Here is a 20,076-nt window from a genome sequence, read left to right on the forward strand (position 1 = left end):
CCTGCGAAGTCTCAAGCAATTAGTTTAGTCAGTAAGGAGAGGTCGTACTCAGTGGGTCTGTGTTCTTCAAATGACAAACTCAAAGCATCCATTGCTCCTACTTTGATCCGTGGGACTCCCTGCGCTCTTTTGGACTGTTTTTAAAACATGGGATTTGAGCTGGATCGTTTTAAAGGGGCTGTGGACCCAGACTTCAAATGCAACTTGTGTAATAAAGTTTTGGAAGATCCGCTCACAACCCCGTGTGGTCACGTCTTTTGCGCTGGCTGTGTGCTGCCGTGGGTCGTTCAGCAAAGCAGCTGCCCGGTCAAGTGCCAAAGGATCTCCACTAAAGAGTTGAACCACGTCCTTCCCCTGAAAAACCTGATTCTGAAGTTGGACATAAAGTGTGACAATCATGGGAGAGGCTGTGAGAAAGTGGTGAAGCTGCAGCATCTTGCCGAACATGCCGAGATGTGTGACTACTCTCCGGCTAAATGCAGAAACAAGGGATGCAACGAGGTGCTGAACCTGAAGGATATGGATGCCCATATGCGCGAAACGTGTGACTACAGAGCCGTTGGGATATGTGAAAATGGATGTGGTTTGATGCTCACTCACAGAGAGCAAAAACTCAACAACCATTGCTGTTTGAGAGCCCTAAAAGCGCATAATAGCGCGTTGCAGGGAAAAGTGGTCAGCCTCGACAAGGAGTTTAAAAAGCAGTCTCTGAAGTCGAACAAACGGGAGAAGTCACTTCTCGCTCAACTCTCTGCCGTCCACAACGAGCTACAAATGACAGCGCTGAAATACCAAAAGAAATTTACTGAGTACAGTGCAAGGATTGACTCGCTCAGCAAGACCCTGGCTCCACCATGCAAGGTGAGACGGTTTAATTTAGACAACAGAGATGTAACTGTTGGAGTAAGTACTGAGACTGGATGTTTACTGTCGTTCTGACTTCACAGCGCGTCTTTTTAATGTCAAGAAGGCTACATAACTTGTTTGTGGTTGACACTTTCTGTTTTCCTGAGCTGTGGCCAGAAATATTCAGGTGATTTTTGCGTGTGTTAAGGCGTGTTTTTTTTTTTTTTGGGGGGGGGGGCTGTTTACCAACTCTTATTCATCCCACATACTAGCTCTGCATATGTCGGTAGGCTATAGGTGTAATCAGATATAAGAAATAGTAATAGTTTCTAAACTCGTGGGGAAAAGAGGAGTATGAAGGGTGGTCAGGAGGAGTTTTTTTTTCTTCCTCTCGTCCTGTCCTGAGACATGTATGTCAGCTGCAGTTTTAGCCAGCTGGCAATTTCAGGGGGGAGGGGTGAAGTGTTTACGGCTCCTTGGTACACACCGAGACTCAAAACCCAAACCCACTCTTGAGCTCCAGAAGTTGGCGTCTCCACATATCTCCATATTCTAGATTTTTTTTCCAGTGGATCTCATTTATAACAATAACATCAACAAGGCATGACAGTGTATTCCAAATTGGCGTCATTTCAGATATTTCTACGGAAGCCACATCACGAAGTGGGCTAGTACCACAAATGCCATGCATCGTATATCGTGGTGTTTATGGAAAGATCGTGATGTTGGTATTAATGGAAACATTGTTGGATCACAAGCACTGCATATATTCAGTATCCCAATTAGGCTTTACCTTAAGTCCTCTATATCAGATGAAGATTATGTATTACAATATTCAAATGAGACTGTATCTAAACTACACTGACTATTATAGAGCACATTCTATATTTCCGTACAGCCTTATTTCTTAAATGCAAGTCTTTTTTGTGTGAATTCAATCCTTATTTTGTAAAGTCATCTTCAGTGCCTGCTGATGAAAATTGGATCACTAGCAGCTACTGAACGTGTGTTTTTCCCCTCCTCTTGTACTTTGCATGTCTGATAACCCAAGCAGCCTGAACCAAAGACATAATCTATTCAATGTCTATGGCCTGAACTGTCAGTCTTTTAACACAGTGACACTCACAGACTACCTGAGACTGTAACTTAAAGATGGGCCTTGCTTGGCATAGAGACTGGCCTGCTTCATGCCTGCATTGTGATTTCCTCACTTTACTGCAGGTCCCATAAATGAAGTCATGAAGTCTCGTACAGTTTGTCATTCTTGCACGCTTTTTTATGTCCCGTTGCTGCGATTTGCATAGGCACACTTGTTATCATTTTTTATTTTGTGTAAAGTCAAATAAATACCTGCTGTTGTTAGGCAGTAAACTGAGTGTCAGTAGATTTGTATGGTGCTCTTCTTTTAACATCAGACTAGCTGTCGTTTGTTAAGAGGGCTTCAGCAAGCATAACATTCCATCACAGCCCTACTCATTCCTCACAGTCTTTTGAAGCCTATTTTGATTCATGTCCATGTTCATTATACAATGATTCCCTGTCAGACATAAACAGTGCAGTGACTATGTTGAAAGTATGGGTGACGCAGATGAGAATGTTGCTCAGCGTCCAAGCCATTATCCAAGAAAAACATTTTTTTTTAAAGCAAGACATATCTCCATTCTCATTGACTAAAGGGAAATGACAAGTGGTCCAAAACTAATATTATTTCACTGTAAATGTTTATTATTACTGTAAATGGTTAGGTAAAAGAATTATCCCCTTTTTCTATGGGTGAAGTCAAGCAGAATTAAGAGGATTGATAGGCAGGGAAGTATGGTGCACATACTAGCGCCACTGAAGCGGAATGACACAAGTGGAATTAGTTGGGAGTGGGAAGGCTGCCCCTGCCTTGCTACCGAAGCCAGATCTTGACCTCGTCCCACTGCCAGGCCCTGGTCACGTGCCCTTTGGTCCGCTGGCGTTTCATCCGTTTGCTCATATTCAGCCTGGCATGTTAGCTCCGCAGGCCACTGCCAACACAAATGGGGAGCTGTGACACTGGTGAGAACAGCTTCTGACAGGTAACCTCTCCTGACCATTCGCAGTGAGTCTGGAGTGGGTGGAAGGTGGGGGTGGAACCGTCTGGCCGTCTTGGATGTGCCTGCCCCAGTGCGTCTGGGTCGGGGGCTACCAGGGCGTGCGCTCCCTCTCGTTTCTCCCATCACATGGTCCATCACTCAGGTGATCAGCCCCATGACCCTGGTGAGCAGGCTGGGTGGACGGCTGCTGCCTTGCTGATAGCAAGTGCGACGGCATGGTTTGGATGGATCAAGCTCATTTGCTTTCTCCTCCTCTCCCTGTTTACTCAGCCCGTCCAAACAGAGTTGGCCGCTACTTAACCCTGAGATGTTTGCTCTAAACACGCCGTGACTCTCTCTTGTTTCTTTAACTAACGGGCTCTTACTGTCCTCTCAGTGTCAGCCTGTGCTTTTTTTATGTGTGTTTTAATATGAACAGTCATGTAAGTTCAATCAAGACCAGCAATAGCTGCTTTCAGGAACCAAGAATGTGTCCACAGGAGATTCAGCCGACTCTCTGGTGAAGTGGTGTCAAAAGCCCTGTCGAGTCTCTTACATGGCGGCACGAGGGCATGTCCTCATGGCCGTGCCATAGAATGCATTCCCCCTGCGGTGGACGTGTCCTCTGTCCCCTCAGTCGGAATGGTTGACAGGACACTGTACATGCCATAAGTGTCTGTCTTAAATATAGTCGCCGCATTCTATAGCGCGAGCTAACATGCCTGCTGAAATTATGTTGCCTGCATTAGGAGCTGACTGTTAGAAGCCAACCGTCCCTGCTCTCATCCTAGTGTTGAGAGAGGGGTTTTACTGTGGGTATATTAATACACATTGCCAAGGAGGTACAGCGCCTTAACCCCTTGAAGCTACTGGTCACTCGACAGCTCTTTGGCTGAAGGCCACTTAAGCCGTAAAGAATCGTGTAGATTGGCTGGGCAGAATGTCAAGTGTGTGGCTTTGTGAACAGGTGCTTCTTTGTTCATCTGTCAGCCATGCCAGTTGGTATGGGTTTGCTGAATTCTACACCTCGCCTTGTCTATTCACTTTTGTTTTAAGATGTTTGCCACCACTGTCACCATATATTTTACTCACGCCACATGATTACCATACAGACAGTTATTTATTTTCTAATTGTTTGAAATTATCTTTATTGGGAATAACCCCTTGAGATGTACCATCTCGTTTTCGAGGGGGTCCACAAAACAATCAGAAAGTAAACATACATTAAATGAACATAAACATAGAAACAACAATAAGACAGGACAAACAAAAACATCACACAACAAACGATCAGCAGAATTGAAGTGGAACTGATTTTTTTTTTTGAAGCCTAATAACAAGAGGAAACGGCAAATCTTAAAAAAAACATTTTCCATTTCTATTTTTTTTTTTTACACTAGGGTGGAGAATCCAAAGGTGTCACAATTGTGCTTCATCGGGAGTCGGGATCGCTTGGGTTCAACATCGTAGGAGGAAGGCCATGTGCGGTAGGTTCATGCTATGTCTGTTTTACATGAAAACCTAATTACGTTTTATTGGTGTTAAAGTCGGGATTATAACTGCAACCGCAATTCCCCATTCTGCCTTGCAAGGGGTTGAAAATGGAGCTTGTTCCACTCAGTGACTGTTCTAATCCCTTTTTAGTCTCTCTGTTGCTCAAAGTCCCAGTGTCAGGGATGCCATTTTTAGTGGCTCACAGTTGGAAAGAATGGCCTGGTCAGTGGTGATGAGTCATGTGTTGAGTTCACGCAGAAAATGACCTCCGTACTCCTCTGACTCCCCTGAAGTGCCATGTACAGTATCTGTCTTCCTAGTAATATGTGCACCGAACACAACAAGGACTGTTTCTCTGCGGTTCATTTTAAATAGCATCAGTGACGCACTGTACTGCGGCGGCATGGATTATTGCATTGAAACCAGGGCTGCAGGAAGCTGTAAAAAATCACCACAAAATCAAGGCAGATTTTTATACTCCTTCTTGACCATGCACATCACCGAGCTCTTCAGTTTCTCTCCGCCTATGCATGAAACCTGGCAGTGAGAAGGGGTTGAATTTGGCTGGTTTTATTGGCAATGAAGGCTCCATATAGACTGATGTGGCTTCACTCCAGCTGGAGAAAACCTCTGCTGTGGTTGACAAAATTATGTTCACGTTTCGTGACTTGTGCTGCAAGTGCTGGCTAATGACACCACGGTCCAGTTTGGTGCAGTCAGGAGCACTGAGGATTGAAACGAAAGATGCCGCTCAGGCGACACGCGTCTTTAATTCCCGATGTACACCTGCATCCTGATAATACAAGCAAGTGTTTTGAAGCAAGGAAGGAAAACGAAGAAAGAAAAAAAACAGGAAGCACACCCAAGCCAATTAATTAAAGCATTCACAGCTTGACTTCGGTGGTTTCCATTAAATCTGAACACAGTCTGTCGCAAGTCTAAGTTGGGAAATTGTGGAGGTTTGAAAAATACTGAGATGCGGACCAGGGACATGCTGCTGCTGTTGCTGTTGCTGCTGCTGCCGCCGGGTTGACTTTGGCCTTTCCCTGACAGTGTAAAGGTCACGTCTGTGCTGTGCCAACAAGTTCCAGCAGGTCTTTTAAAGGCCTGGTGTGACCGGGCCAGTGAAATGTTTGGCCCTTCCTAAGGGGCAGTGTCACTCTTGATGTGTCTGGGAAGAGTTTCAGCTGGCCCAACCTGCTGGCAACGAGGAAGCCCATAGCTCCTCATTAAACCCTCTTTTTAATGTACACCTGTCTTGCCCTGCCAGCCATTCTGCCATTTTGGAGGCCGGCAGCGAATGTGTTGTGAATGCTGCTGAGGCTGATTGCTACCTGAGGAGGTCTGCATGCACCACAGGATACCCCCTGACAATGATTGGGTGAAAAGGTTACGTTGTTTGCATAAAGCCCTCAGGTTTTTCTTTTAAACTAGGTTATAGAGGTTTTTTTTTTTTATTAGTTGCATATGAAAACTTTGTCATGGTTTCTTTTTACTTTCATGTTGCATTCCTTTCCTTTCACTCATAAAATTGTTAATACAGTTCATGCATAGTTAAACATACTGTATTTGGCTCTTTATTAGCGGCAGAATAAAACATGTGTAAAGCCTGCTGTTAACGAGCTTGCTCATTTTCAGGAAAATGAGACTTCGACATCAAATGAAGGCATCTTTGTGTCCAAGATCATCGAGAATGGACCAGCAGACAAAGACGGAGGACTTCAGATCCACGACCGCATAATGGAGGTAGATACATTCTTATTACAGTGCCTATCCTGGAAACAGAATTACTGCGCATAACTTGCATCTCTGCTCAATGTTTGAAGAAAACAGAAAAAACTACGTGTACAAGCAATTAGTACAAGGCCCCAAGCCAGTTCAGGAGCCATTTGATTCTCAGGCTTTTGTTGTTTCTAGTTTCAACTGTCTTCCGCCTCACATCGAGGTGAGATCATGGTCATTGCATTGAGCTTGATGCAGGCACTATAATTTGTTTGGTCAGGTTGACATAAAAAAAAATGACATTTTGGCAGCTTGGAGAACAGCGCTCCTTGTCTCCATGTGGACGAGTGCCTGTAGCCACCAAACCCGCTGACAAATCGCCACCGACAGGCACTCTGTTGGGCAACCCTCCTGCGCCTTCAGACCAAATCACACAGTGAAAAGGCCATATGTTCCTTGAGTTCAGCCTGAGTAGGCGCCTTGGAAGGCAACTTCACAAAGGTCGCCTTTATAGTAGTGCGAAGTGGAAAAGTGCACAAAGGCTTCATTGATTACAGACATTACGCATGATATATGTGTTATTAAATGCCATAAGTTGGTGGTCCCGCGCTCCATAATGGTTTAAGTAAGGTAATCTAAATATTTTCACACAACTCGGCTTCAGTGCATGGGATGGCCTTTGAGACGATTGGAAATTTGTATGGTTGAGAACAGTTTTATGAAATTTTTAGGTGACATCTGTCTGGCCAGACTTTCCGTATGTAAATCTATACTTTAATCCATAGCGTCTACACATCGAGTATGCTGTACTGTCGGTATAGGTGCGGTCAGTGCATAATCGTAAAAGACGATATTCGAGAAGCCAGAAAAAGTGCACCGACTCTTTACACAGCAGCTCCATCAAGCAGCCGTAACAAGTGGTTGAAAGCCGTGCTGTTCAGTCAGATATATCACAAGCCCGCCCTGACAATGGGGCAGATTGAGCTGCCAAAACCGACAGCCCATTCATTTGGCGCCTGGCGACTTGTGGAGTGCTGGGCCCCCGCTGTGGGTCCTTGCTGGTGGGGTGTGCTCAGCTCCAGATTACACACACACACACACACACACACACACACACACACATGCTCACGTGCTATGGGGAGAGTATGCGTCAGGGGGACTCGGCCAAAAAAACAGCTAGCAGGGGCGGTGGGAAGTGTGTGTAGGGGGGGGGGGGGTCAGCAGCACTGCAATAGGTTATTTGAGAAGGTGGCTGTTGTTTAGAATCCTTTCAAGAGAGATATATCTTGTTGTAGTAGGGTTGGGATCAGAGTTACGCTGGGGCTTTTTCAAGCTGGGAATGTTGTGCCTTTAGTCTGCCTCGCCGTGCAGTATAAAAGGTACGAATACACCATAGTCACAGAGCCGGAACGACATCTGTGTCAAAGAGAGAGCCGGCATGTGACTAGCAACCTAGTGGCTAACCAAAGTGACGCAAGACTACTGCGTTCTCAGAACTCTTATATCCGTCATGATAAGCATGACCATGTCATACATGACCGGCACCAACTTTGCTTGAGTCTGAACATTGCTATTAATGTGCACAGCTTGCATTAGCCCAGCAACACTACATTTGCCTGTCACTGTTTTTGAGAGTGAACAGTAGACTAGTTGTTTTCCAAAGTGTATGTTATGGTGCTTTCGATTCAATCGGAATTCAGGACATCCAACATGATATTTCTCAGCTCCAACTGTAAAGCATTTGTGAAAAATGTACACAAAATAATGTTGAGATGACGCATCGATGGATTTTCCTTCTATCTGCTGGGTATCAATATTTATGTACAACTTTTTCTTGTTCATTTTGACCCACTTTTTTTGCCTCTTTTTCATCTTCTCACGCCTTTAAAAAGGTTTTAAACCTTTGATGTAGTCAAGGTTTCTGTTAGGCTTTGCTAGGTTCGTCACCATATTGATAACAATGTCAAATTGAGTCCAATTGCCAACGTGCCTCACTAAAGCCAGAATATTTGATTTCCTCAGAGCTCCAACTCAAACAAGTGGTGTTCTTCTACTGCAGTTTTCCGAGTAGGAAATTCTGAGCGGTCATGAACGTGGCATTATAGGTCAAAGCTATGTTAAACGCCACTCCTCTGATTCCAGAGCGCTGGATGCTATCTTAAAGCACACACTGGGGCAGCATTTTGTCACCTCTGGTTGGTTCATGGTAAACAACCAAAGGAGGACGAATGAGGGGTCCCCTCAATGTCAGTATAGCAGTATCTCTGTGTAAAAAGGGCTACTGTTTTTTTTTTCTCCAATCACTTCTTGCAATAGCAAAGACAAAGTGACCATCAATGTACACCACCGCAGTGTAGAGCACCGAAAGAATGGCAAAAAATACAGTGTATCTGCTGGAGAGTCCAGATCATCCTGAAAGAGTGCACTAAGTGCCTTTGAGGCAGATCTGCCTGTGAGAAACGGGCAGGCATAGTAGTGTAGGTTTCCCCTTTAAGCTTCCCCCAAAGGTGACGTGAAACAGCACTGCAGTTTATGTTGAGATGTAATTATGGTTGGAGCTGGTTGTGTGATGATGGCAGAGGTGTTGGTTTACATTGCGGGGCGCGTTGACAAGAGTGAAGAATCGAGTGCGTCGAGTTAAGAGCGTGTTGCACTCAGTGACGGCACCCTGGGTGGTAGCATACACAGTCTAATTACCCGGCTTGAGAAATGATTTTGTGTGGAAATTTAATCAAGCGGTTTGTATGGGGGGGGGGGGGGGGGGGGGAGGAGAGGTGTTTGGGGGGGAGTCGAGAATGGAACAAGCACAGAAGGGGAGCTACCGGCAGTTCCGCAGTTCCGAGTCTCAGCGGCATGTAGGTAAACCAACAGCCCCTAGCTTCATCTTCCTCCTCCTCCTCCTCCTCCTCGTCCCCCACCCCCCTGCCACGCGGAGAGAGGGAGGTTTGGTGGTGCAGTGTGTGTGTGTGTGTGTGTGTGTGTGTGTGTGTGTGTGTGTGTGTGTGTGTGTGTGTGTGTGTGTGTGTGTGGGGGGGGGGGAGAGCAGCACAGCTGGAGTGTTCATTTCTGAAATCTGTGCCACCGGAATCCTCCAGGACCTGGCGCACTCTTCCCGTCTGCCTCTCCGTCAGCAGTTTTTTTTTTTTTTCCCAAGAGTTGTTTTTTGGGGGAAAGTATCTGTACGTAGCCCTGCTCTGCGTCTCTCTCTCCTTCTGAGTCACACCGGGAGGGATCTTTTTGGCCCATAAATCTCTTTAAGGACGTTTCTTTTAAAGTAGTTTTCCGGCAGCTTGTTGATGGGACTGTGCTTGTCTGTGCTTGTGCACTGTGTGTGCTATGGAGATGCATGTTTTGAGTGACAAGGCCACTAAGGCCTGTTACACGTCTATCTTCCCATGTCTCTCTGTGTGTGTGTTTTTTTTTGCTGCCGCAGCAGCAGCAGTGCAAACTTATAAGCTAGAAAAATATGACCCAGCTTTGTTTTTCCATCGGTTTCCGTTCAGGAATTTGTAGGGGGGGGGGGGGGGGGGGGGGGTGGGGCAATTTAGCCAGTTTCACAATTTTAATAGCTTGATCGTGTCGCCATTCAAAAATTCACAGCACAATTTTGTCTGTGTCTCTTTTTTTGTCAAGCAATACAGAGGTAGTGGAAATTCCTCAGCCAGATGGATCAAATTCTCTCCTATAAATGTGTTTTGAATTCAGCTTTGAGCTCGGGTGGATTTCTCTCTGCTTCGTGTCTCCTCAAACTGTGTGTGTGAGCGTGCAGGCCGTGCTACAGTTGTGCACAACAGCTGCATCATCTCAGGCGCCGTTTGATAAAAATAAAATCAGATTATGGGAGCCGCCATTCACGGTTCAGTCCGTGCGCCTTGCTGCAGGGATCACTTTGGCCCATATGAATGGGCTTACATAAAGCCAGTGAAAAGAGGGAGAGCAGGAAGAGAGAGAGGGAGAGCAGAAGAGAAGAATAGGCTTCTGCCTTGCGTAAGCGCCCCAGACCACTTCTCAGCAAAGTGACGGCGCAGCATGTTCAAAGAAGAGGCCTCTTGTTTCGCTTCTTCTTTTTCCCCGAACAGCGTTAGCCGCAGAAAGGTTACGCGTACGCAAACAACGCTCGTTGCACAGGTCCCCGAGGCCGACCAGAGCGATGTTTGAGTGGTGGTTTTGTGATGCTGGCTAGCCTCGTCTCACTGGGCTGGAATCAGCGCATGAATGGCTCCTTGTCCAGTGTAGACATTTTCTCCTTGAGAGGGGGGTGGGGCGGGAGAAGGAGACCTGAAGCTGTATTTGCTTTCACTTCCTCTCCCAACACACCGAGAGAGCACTAAAGCCACCGTGTTTGTGAGAAAGCGATTTTCAGAAAGTCTGTTTGATTGGATTACACTGAAGAGTCAGCGCTTTGGAAAGAGCGTGTCTGCGTTAGGCCCTTATCTTAAAAGCTGGGGTTTATTTTTTTTATTTTTGCCCCCAACTCTCTCACACTGTTGTCTTGGCAGACAGAATATGTGGAGGCTGTAGGATGTGTTTAGGTGTATATGATTTTTAGATTACATCAACAGGTAGAAATAAGCTCACAGTTTGATTACCTAAATGTTAAAATACATACAGTGGCGTGCAAAAAAATTGGAATGTTATTCTGAATAGCTCAGCAAGTAAAAGATGACCTGCTTTTCAAAAGGCATGAATTAAAAGATTATGCATTTATGTAATATTTTAAGCAAGATTACTTTTCCCCATCTTTTCCATTTTCAAATTTCAAAATAAGCATTAAAGGAAAAGGGCACACAGCAAAAGTTTGGCCACCCTGCATGGTCAGTTCTTAGCAACACCATTTTTGTAAATTCTTATAAATTCTAGTTTCAGAAAAGTTTGCCCATTCTTCTTTCCTTCCTCTAGTTCTATTCGGTTTTTGGGTAATTTTGGATGAAGTTTGGGTGAGGAGACTGTGAAGGTCATGGCAAAACCTTCAGTTTGTGCCTCTTGAGGTAGTCCATTGCGCATTTTGAGATGTATTTAGGATCATCTCGTTGAAAAAGCCATCCTCTTTTCTTTTTCAGCTTTTTTACAGATGGTATTAAGTTTGCTTTCTGAATTTGTTGGCTTTTCATTGAATTCTTTCAGGTTTTTTTTTTCTGATGACTCTTTTATGAAGGTTATATTTGTGCAGGTGTCGCTGCACAGTAGAGCAGTGCACCACCCCTCCAAATCCCCCCCCTTTACAGTCAAAAGAGGTTTTTGATTTGCCTTTCTAGCAGTCCTATGAGCAGTTCTCTCTGAAAGTTTTCTTGGTCTTCCAGACCTCAACTTGACCTCCACCGTTCCTGTGGACTGCAATTTCTTAATTACATCACAAACGGGGGAAACGGCTCCCTGAAAACGCTTTGCGATCTTATAGCCTGCTTTGTGGACATCAATTAGTTTCATTTTCAGAGTGCTACTCTCTTCTTAGAGGAGCCCGTGGTGGCTGAAGATTTTTGGGTCAAGGGTTGGGGAGACAGAGTATTTATAAAGCTTTGACATTTGCATCACCTGGCCTTTCCTGATGATGACTGTGAACGAGCCATATACAGCTCTACCAAGCCAATTCATGTCTGAGACCTTGGTAAACGTTTTCTGAGCGCTCAAATCTCTTGTGGTGTCCAAACTTTAGCATAGTGCTCCTTTCCTTTTGTTCACTGTAAAATGAAACGAAACTAAAACAATACATACATTTTGCTTCAAATTTTGAAGGGATTTTTCATCTTTAACTTCATGCCTTTTGGAGATCAGTTCATCATCTACTCATGTAACTATTCAGAGTAACAGAAATCTCGCCACTATTGATTTTTGCGGATCATTTTCTGGTATATCCCCATGTTTGTGTGTCTATGTCTGTCTGAGAGTGTGTTGTTCATTTGTGTAGTCTGAATCATAGACACACACACGTGAGAAGCAGAAACTGTAAAGTTACACACAGGAACCTTTGGTGTTGTACTGTTCCCCCACACATAGTTCCTTTGATGAGACCTGTCACTGTGGAGTGATGTGTGTCGTGACCTCCTGGCGGTCCGTCTTAAGGCCACTCAAGTGCAAAACGGGTGAAGACCTCAGAGAGACATAGGCCGCCATTGTAAATGTCACCTTGTAAAAATTGTGCAAACACTGCCAGGTCACAGAGGGTGAACAACAACTGCTTTAAAGAACACACACCGTCCCCTAGGAGAATAAGTCCTGTGTTGAGTAGAAGCAAGCCTTTGATGATGGGGATAAGGGGTGTGGAAGGGTGCTGGGTGAACATGACATATTGTCAAGGGGGCTTGCAAGCCAAGTGCCAAATCCACAATGTGGTCTAGTTGTGAACACAAATAACGCAAAGCTTTTTGGGAGAGTTTTGTTTGGGCAAGGGAAGTGTAGTGAATTTCGCTAAGATTCAGGAGATCAAATGGCTGGAGTTCTCAGAGGAGGGCGGGGGGCGGGGGGGGGGGGGAAATGTAGAGTCTCCTTATCTTCCCATGACCACGGAGCCAAGAGGTTACCCACGATGCACCACTTAACACCACATCCCTCCCCCGAGTTATTTTAGTGACGACTCGCTGCCAGACCTAGCACTAAATCGTGGCTGGGCTGTGGGCAGGGTGATGTGTAGGGGGGAGGGTCTGGCCTGTGGGGAGTAGAGTATGTTCACTGATGAGTGTGTGTGTGTGTGTGTGTGTGTGTGTGTGTATGTACACTGATGAGACCCCCTTCTCCTTTTGAGGGGTGTTAGCATTCCTCCCTCTCCCTGCGCACGGCCATGCCAGCTGCATACTTTAAACCAAAAGAAAATGGCATACTTGTTTTGCCTCTACTGCCCATTTATGGCCAGGAGGTGTGTGTGTATGTGTATGTGTGTGTGTGTGACTGTGTGAGAGTGAGTGAGTGTCTGTGGCCATACATTCAACGTTGGCAGGAGACTTGCTGGGGTATTTATGCATGGGCTCTCCTTGGCGCGCTCAGCTTGCAAAGTGCAACCGATCTAGGGACTTAACCCTTTGTAGCTAAACAAATCTCCTCTTTACCAGGGAGCCGTAGCAGTCTCAGAGTGTCAGGCATAACTCCCGCCCTGGAAGAAAAAAAAAAAGGCTAAAGTTATTAGCGTCTATTCAGAGAGCATGAATAGAGATGCGTTAAGAACACTTCCCTTAAGTGAAGTCAATTCCCCCAGTCTTCAGCACAAAAAGAAGCCCCTCATTAAGGCCACAAAAGCCTGTGGAGATAAAGAACTCCTTATGGTGAAGTAGGCAGCCCCATTTTCTGTCAATGTTATTGATTTGGACAAGCCAATTAAAACCTAATCCAGCTAATTAACCAATTATGGTGTGAATAGGTGCCCCTCTGCAAGTATCTGTGATCCACTCTGGCATTCCAGAACTGTGGGGCCCCCAGTCTTAGCTTACGCAGGGCCACAAAGTCAGGTCACCTCCGAATGCGCCACCCCCTCACCCCCCCCCCCCCCCCCCCTTCACACACTCCCCCCCACCCCCTGCTGCTCTGCTGCCACTAATAAGTTGTCACAGCACATGGCATCTTCAGCAGAGCATGTGTCACATGGTCCGGCGTTAGCCCAGGCTTTTCCGAGAGAACAGAGATGTTCGTTATTTCCCTGAGTGGGATCACATGTTGTTCGGCATCCCAGAGGCTAAAGGCTGGCCTTTGTGATGGACTTTATTGGATTTAGGGCCCCTGCGCAGTCGGCCCGCCTGTGGTCCTCAAGAGATACACACACCGTGCTGGGCCAACAGTGAGAAAGAAAGAGCGAGAGAGAAACCAAATGTGGGAGAGAGAGAGAGAAAGAGCCAGAGAGAAACCAAGTGTGGGAGATAGAGAGAGAGAGAGAAACCAAGTGTGGGAGATAGAGAGAGAGAGAAAGAGAGAAAGAGAGAAAGAGAGAGAGAGAGGGGGGGAGGGAGAGAGAGAGAGCGAGAGGGAAAGAGATAGAAAGAGAGAGAGAGGGAGACAGTGAGAAAGGACGAGCGAGAGAGAAACCAAGTGTGGGAGATAGAAACAGAGAGAGAGAGAAAGAGAGAGAGGGGGGGGGGGAGAGAGAGAGAGAGCGAGAGGGAAAGAGATAGAAAGAGAGAGAGAGGGAGACAGTGAGAAAGGACGAGCGAGAGAGAAACCAAGTGTGGTAGATAGAAGCAGAGAGAGAGAGAGAGAGAGAGAAGGAAAGAGGGAGGGAGGTAAGAAGGGCTACCCAGGGTTAGACAGAGAGGAAGGTAAAAGGAGAGGGTGAAATGGAGAGGCAGGGAGGAAGGGTAAGGGAGAGCTTTACTTTACATGTCCTGTAGTCCCAGCTGGGGGGGGGGTTTGGCATTCCTGTGCTCTCTAGCTCAACTGGCACAGGACATTAAATCCAGTGGAACCCTTGAAGCAGCCATAATCAGCTTCAGGAGGTTAGCATTGCTGCTACCGCTGCTGCTGCTGCTGCTGCACACAGCCAAACAGAATGGCTATCTTTGTGGCCATCGTGTGAGGAGCACTCACCAGGACAGACTGGACAGCTTTGTGTTCTAGTACATATGTGTGCCTTAAAAAAGAAAGAATGAAAGGAAAAGGGGGGAAAAAACTTTTAAGAGGAATGTTTTAGCTGCTGAATGAGTGGTGTGTTCTTGCCTCGGCGACTACCGTCTCTAATACCCATCTCACGTGGACACATAGACACACAAACAAACACGGGCATTAAAAAACCTTGAGCAGAGCCTTTGCAATGATGATTTCCGTGCAGTCGGCGCTACTGTAAATGTGCTTTTTCTGACGTGTGCTCCAGGGCTGTGTGCTCTCCCTTTATTTATAGAACTCATTCGGCTAATTTGTGGCCCCTAAAAGGTTTTTAGGGGGCCAAAATAGGCAGGTATAATTACGGCTAATTGTCTCACCAATCAATCACGGGCCCTGCGTAAACGGATCAGTAACAATAGTCCCTGGTCGCCCTGGCCAGCTGCTCTCCACCGGTCAGTTTCCCCGGCTCTCCCCCCCCAGCCACCAGTTCCTTCCCCCACCCCTCCCGGGGCTGGGCCTCAACCTCCCTAATGAACTCCCTTCAATTAAACGCTAATAGGTTGATTAGCGGGCTCTTGGCCATGTGGTAATGGCCCCGTCGTTTCCTCCCTGTTCCTCTCAGTAATGTGTCCAGGCCCTCGGTGCGTTAATCACTGCCCACTTTGGAGGGCTTACAGCTGGGCCGGTCTTGGCTTAGGCCAGGCCACGCTGGAACCCCCACACACCTTAGTGCAGTGTGATTGATGCTCACCACTGGAGAGAAAGAGAGTGTGTGTGTGTGTGTGTGTGTGTGTGTGTGTGTGTGTGTGTGTGTGTGTGTTTGGGGGTGGGGGGGGGGTTTATGAGAAAGAATGAGTCTGAACCACAGTGTGTTGGATTGTTTCATCTGAGTGTTACATCAAATCCATTCCAGGAGAGCTGGCGTTTTAAGAAATGCCCTATAGAGTGAAATCAGTTACGACACTGGGGCTGTGAGTACTCAATTGTGCACTCTAAAAACATGGCGCTAACACCAATGGGCAGGAGGTGGGCAGCTTTAGTGTCAGCGCTTTAAGAGAAAATGATCAAGGTTTTATGAGAAATTTGGAATACGGTATAGAACATGTGGCTAACTTGCAGTATTTTCCTCGAACATGGCAGTAGGGAGTCCAGATCTTTTATGATGCCGTCCAGTTTTATGGCGATACATGAATCTATTCCCCAAGTTCAATACACAGACATTTTTTTTTCTGAGGCGGGGGTTGTAGCTACAGCAATCTTGTAAATGTTCTCACTGAAATGGCCCTACTGTAACTTAATCCAAAGATTGTACAGTATTTCAACAGTCTTTTCACGACCATGCATTAAAGTCCCTCCACATGCCTCTCATACAGCAGCCTAATTTCCTTTCATAAAGACCCAGGCACAAGGCCACATTCATGGGTCTCCTTCCGAACAACTGGAAAACACACTCAAAATTCACTGATCGAGGGTAATACTTATAAAAGTTGCGTTTTTGAGAACATATGGTCAATATCTGTTGGTGTTGTTTATGATAGTACGTCTTCCCAGTTTGAGCAGACAGTAGCGGAGATCATCTGCAACCTCTCTCCCAAGGAGCCTCCTTGAACTCTCAGTGTGAAATCATTGTGTGTATTTTTAGGAATGGCAATTCTTCAGGGGGGAGTGACTAACTAAGTCCTAGGTCATCTTGAGCTGAAGGAGCTATCCCAGGATGCATTTGGGCAGCACAAAGGACACATGGGTAGGCTGAAGGGTGAGGATGACTCAGGGCTATTGCTGCAGGCCTGGTCTCCATTGTGGATCTCTCTGCACACTCCCCCCTACGCCCCAACTCCCCTACGCCCCAAACCCCCCCATACGCCCCAACTCTTCCTGGCTAATCCTCGCGACATGCCTTGCTTTAGAGTTCTTAGCGCTCCCAATTCTGGCTGGGCTTTCTCACAGAGCTGTGTGAATAAGCGTCCCTTTCACACCCCCAACAAAGTGGAACCAGCCACCGCTGTGCTCTCTTCTGATGCTAATGTGTGCAAATAGAGAAACATTGTTCGGCGGCCGGGTTTTTGTCGGCGCTGGTCCGTTTGTGCCCTCCGCCTGATCCCCTGAGAAAGATGTTCCCTTTCAAGATTTACTCTCTCTGTCGGATTCGAGACTTCCTATTTCTTTTCACAGAGCCGAGCGAGAGAGAGAAATTTCTAGGGCTGTCGAAACTAGCGAGTGGCGCTAGCGGAAGATAGGCCCAGTTACCGAGCCAGAAACAGATGTAAGCCCCTCCCACGTGCTCTAACCCTCCATCCATCATGCCGTGACACTTCTTAAATCCAGGAAATGGCTGGCCCATTCTGGCTTGTAATCAAATAAGATAATGAACCAAGCTCTTTCTTTTCAGTAGAGGGCTGAACATGTGGCCAAACAAAACATTTAGGGAGTTTGTTTTTCATTTGCTGAGTCATGTGTCATTACTTAATCAAGGACAATGTCTGACGATTCTGACATTTATAGGATGACATCAGCATTTGGAGAAAAAGTGCCTGTATTATGGATCGACTCTCTGTCTCTCTCTCTCTCTCTCTCTCTCTCTCTCTCTCTGAGCAAAGTACCGTATGTATGCAGTCTGTTAGAAGACACAAGATTTTTGTGAGGAGGGAGGGTATTTTCTTTTTGTGCCTGTGTTTGGAATGATCTACAGTCAGATACAGCCAGTGATATGCCTCTACCTCTACCTCTCTTTGCCCTACTCTGAGACATACACATACACTTTGTATATTTCAGTCTGTAGCCAGGCGAGTTGTGCTAACAAAGTCCTCTTGATCGTGACACCTGATAGTGCTAGAGCAGGGAGAAATAATTCCTGCGCTTGAAAGGAAGGCTGAGACCACCAACTGAGAACTGAGAGCAAAAGACCAAAGTCAATGTCAAAGAGTCAGTAAAGATGCCTTAACCTCCCGACCACTGTTGACGTTTCTCCAGGCTCCTTGCCTCGCACTGTGTAGTCCACTATCCCTCGCTTTTTGACTTCATTTCAGCTTGAGCTCTCTCTCTTTCAACGGAGGCTTATTTGTTGTTTTGCTTCAGGCTTTGCAGGCGTGCTCACCCCAAATCGGTGTGATTGATATGTACATGTGTTTTGAGGATACCCTCTAGAGTGAGTGTTGGTTACAAGTTAAGTTTCAGAAGGATCACTGCCCCCCCCTCTCTTTGGCCTCTGTAAAAAGAGAAAGCAATTCAATAGAAATGAGGGATTGTCCAGGAAATTAAAATGCTGTGTAATTCAAGAGCACTGTTTAACTCCTTGTCCATCCCCGTGTGGACAATGAGCCATTGTGGACTAATAAAGAAGGCCGAGCCCTGAGAAGTGAGCGGCAGGGTTCTCTTCAGGTTCTCATTAAGGACTTGGCAGCCCTTTCGCCCGGCGCTGACCTCGTTATCAAATGTTTTAATAATTCACATTTACTGTCAGGGTTGTTTACCCTTCCGCAGGATTAACTATATGTCACATCAGCGATTACAAGGGGCCTGTTGACAGCGAAAGGCTGCACGAAAGGGGGTGGAAAGAAAGACATGAGAGAGAGAGAGAGAGAGAGAGAGAGAGAGGTCTACCCAAGCTCCTTTGATGTGAGGTTCAGCGGGGGACCTACTGGAGAGGGGCTGGTATGGATGGTTCACGTGCTTAGATAGCCGTACCTGTCTGCGCTCCTGTCCGGGAGACACAGGCTCATCTGCGGCGCTGTGGGGTGTGCCGCTTCAGAAGCGCTGGGGGATCGCAGATGAAACGAGGCGGGCAGCGGAATGGTCATTTATCACCGCATGGGGTGGTGGGGGGGGGGGGATAGTGGAGGCAGGAAGCAGGGGGCTGCCCAGGCTGGGAACATACTGGTAGGGGCAAAGCACTAGCATGAGCCCTGTTGGACAAGGTAGGCCATGTTAAATAAACCTCTCCACATCTGCAGCCGGCATCAGATTACAGACAGAGCTGGCAGCCTGACAACTGTTCCTTTGTGGAGTATCAAGGGTTTGCAGTCTCTCTTTCTCTCTCTCCCTCTCTGTGATTTTACCTTGCTCTCCCTCTCTCTCTCTCCTCTCATGACGTTACCTTTTCTGTATTTTTTTTCCGGCTGATGTCTTCGCCTGTTTCTGTGCAGTTTTGTTTTTTTTATTCTCAATAGGCTTTCCATTCCTGCTTTCTTGTTCTCCTTTCTTCAAAGGTTCCTGTCTTCAGAAGTCTTCTGCTGAAAATCCTTGATGATGTACTTTAAACTGAAGGACTCTTAGCAATTTGAGATGGCACTTTTAAAGTTAGAGTAGAACCTTTTAAAGGAGGCTGAAGAACCCATCAAGGTTCCCTTCCCTGATAGTGTGGTCATAATTTCTCAATTGCAAGGTCATCAGTTTTACATGCTAGATATATATGGAATCATTTCTCTCTGTCTTTTTTCACATCTTTTACCATCAGCCCTTTCCGAGTCTGTCTGGACAAGTTATTATCTAGGATAAGATTATAAAAAGAGAGAGAGCGAGAGAGAGAAAATATGAGACTTCATAGCTGAAGAATCTGTCTCATTCATCAGCCACCTGAAGCTCTGCTGTAGATAAAGTGAAAACTAGGCGGCGAGGAGTGCTAATGTCATCACATTCGGCAGCGCAGCAGAAATCCCTTTCTTATGAAATGATGGGTAGTGATGTGAGGACACATCTGTTCCAATTTATGCTCTGTGCTTTTGTTCTCTTACAGCAGCAGTGTCCCTGAAAAACATGCCAAACACTATTGGCCATTTCTGTGTGTGTGTGTGGGTGTATGTGTGTGTGTGTGTGTGTGTGTGTGTGTGTTTTATTTGTGTTGTACTGCTATGTGAGCGTGAAGCGTGTGGGACAAACACCATTTCTGTGCCGAGTCTTCATCAGGTATGACAGGCGGATGACAGACAAGTGAACGGATTGATGACAGTGAGAGAAAGACCTAGAGAAAGAGGGGAGAAAGCGAGAGAGACGGAGAAAGACAGGAAGACGAACAGAGAGAGAGAGAGAGAGCCCACAGAACAGACCCGGGGAGAATAAAGCTGATTTTTAACAGTTGACTCCTCTTCAGTGAGGCTATATCAGGCCGGCAGCTGCTGTCTCGCTGCAGAGGCATGCTAGAATGCCTGGATGCGGTTTCCAGGCAGAACCACCCTTGCACACGTTTTTTTATTTTTTTTTATATGTTGAATATGTTGCAACCCTCCTACAATAATGGCAGAACACTTTCATGAAGGTTTGCCGAAGCTGGAGTAATGTGTAGCTCGTGAGGGTGTCCGGTAAGCCAAGGAAAGAGGAAGAGGAAGAGAAGGAGGGGCGTCCAGAGAAAGGCATCAGCGACCCCCCGCCAAAACCCCACCCCCCCTCGGCTCGGTCGCTCTACTCGTTCGTGATCCGCTCATGAATTCCTTGACTTGGA

At 46.4% G+C, this 20,076-nt stretch overlaps 1 protein-coding gene across 1 annotated transcript in view; it reads left to right on the forward strand.

The window, feature by feature from the left end:
- Window positions 1-147: 147 nt before the first annotated feature.
- Window positions 148-20,076, forward strand: part of pdzrn3b (PDZ domain containing RING finger 3b) — a gene marked incomplete at its 5' end in the record, with an annotated part of 104,526 nt that continues 84,597 nt past the window's right edge. The window contains 3 exon segments of the mRNA XM_080845568.1: window positions 148-861; window positions 4,307-4,393; window positions 6,039-6,146. Of these exon segments, the coding sequence (XP_080701694.1) occupies window positions 148-861; window positions 4,307-4,393; window positions 6,039-6,146 (909 nt within the window).

Source organism: Sprattus sprattus, assembly GCF_963457725.1.
Source record: "Sprattus sprattus genome assembly, chromosome: 10".
Taxonomy (NCBI): domain Eukaryota; kingdom Metazoa; phylum Chordata; class Actinopteri; order Clupeiformes; family Clupeidae; genus Sprattus; species Sprattus sprattus.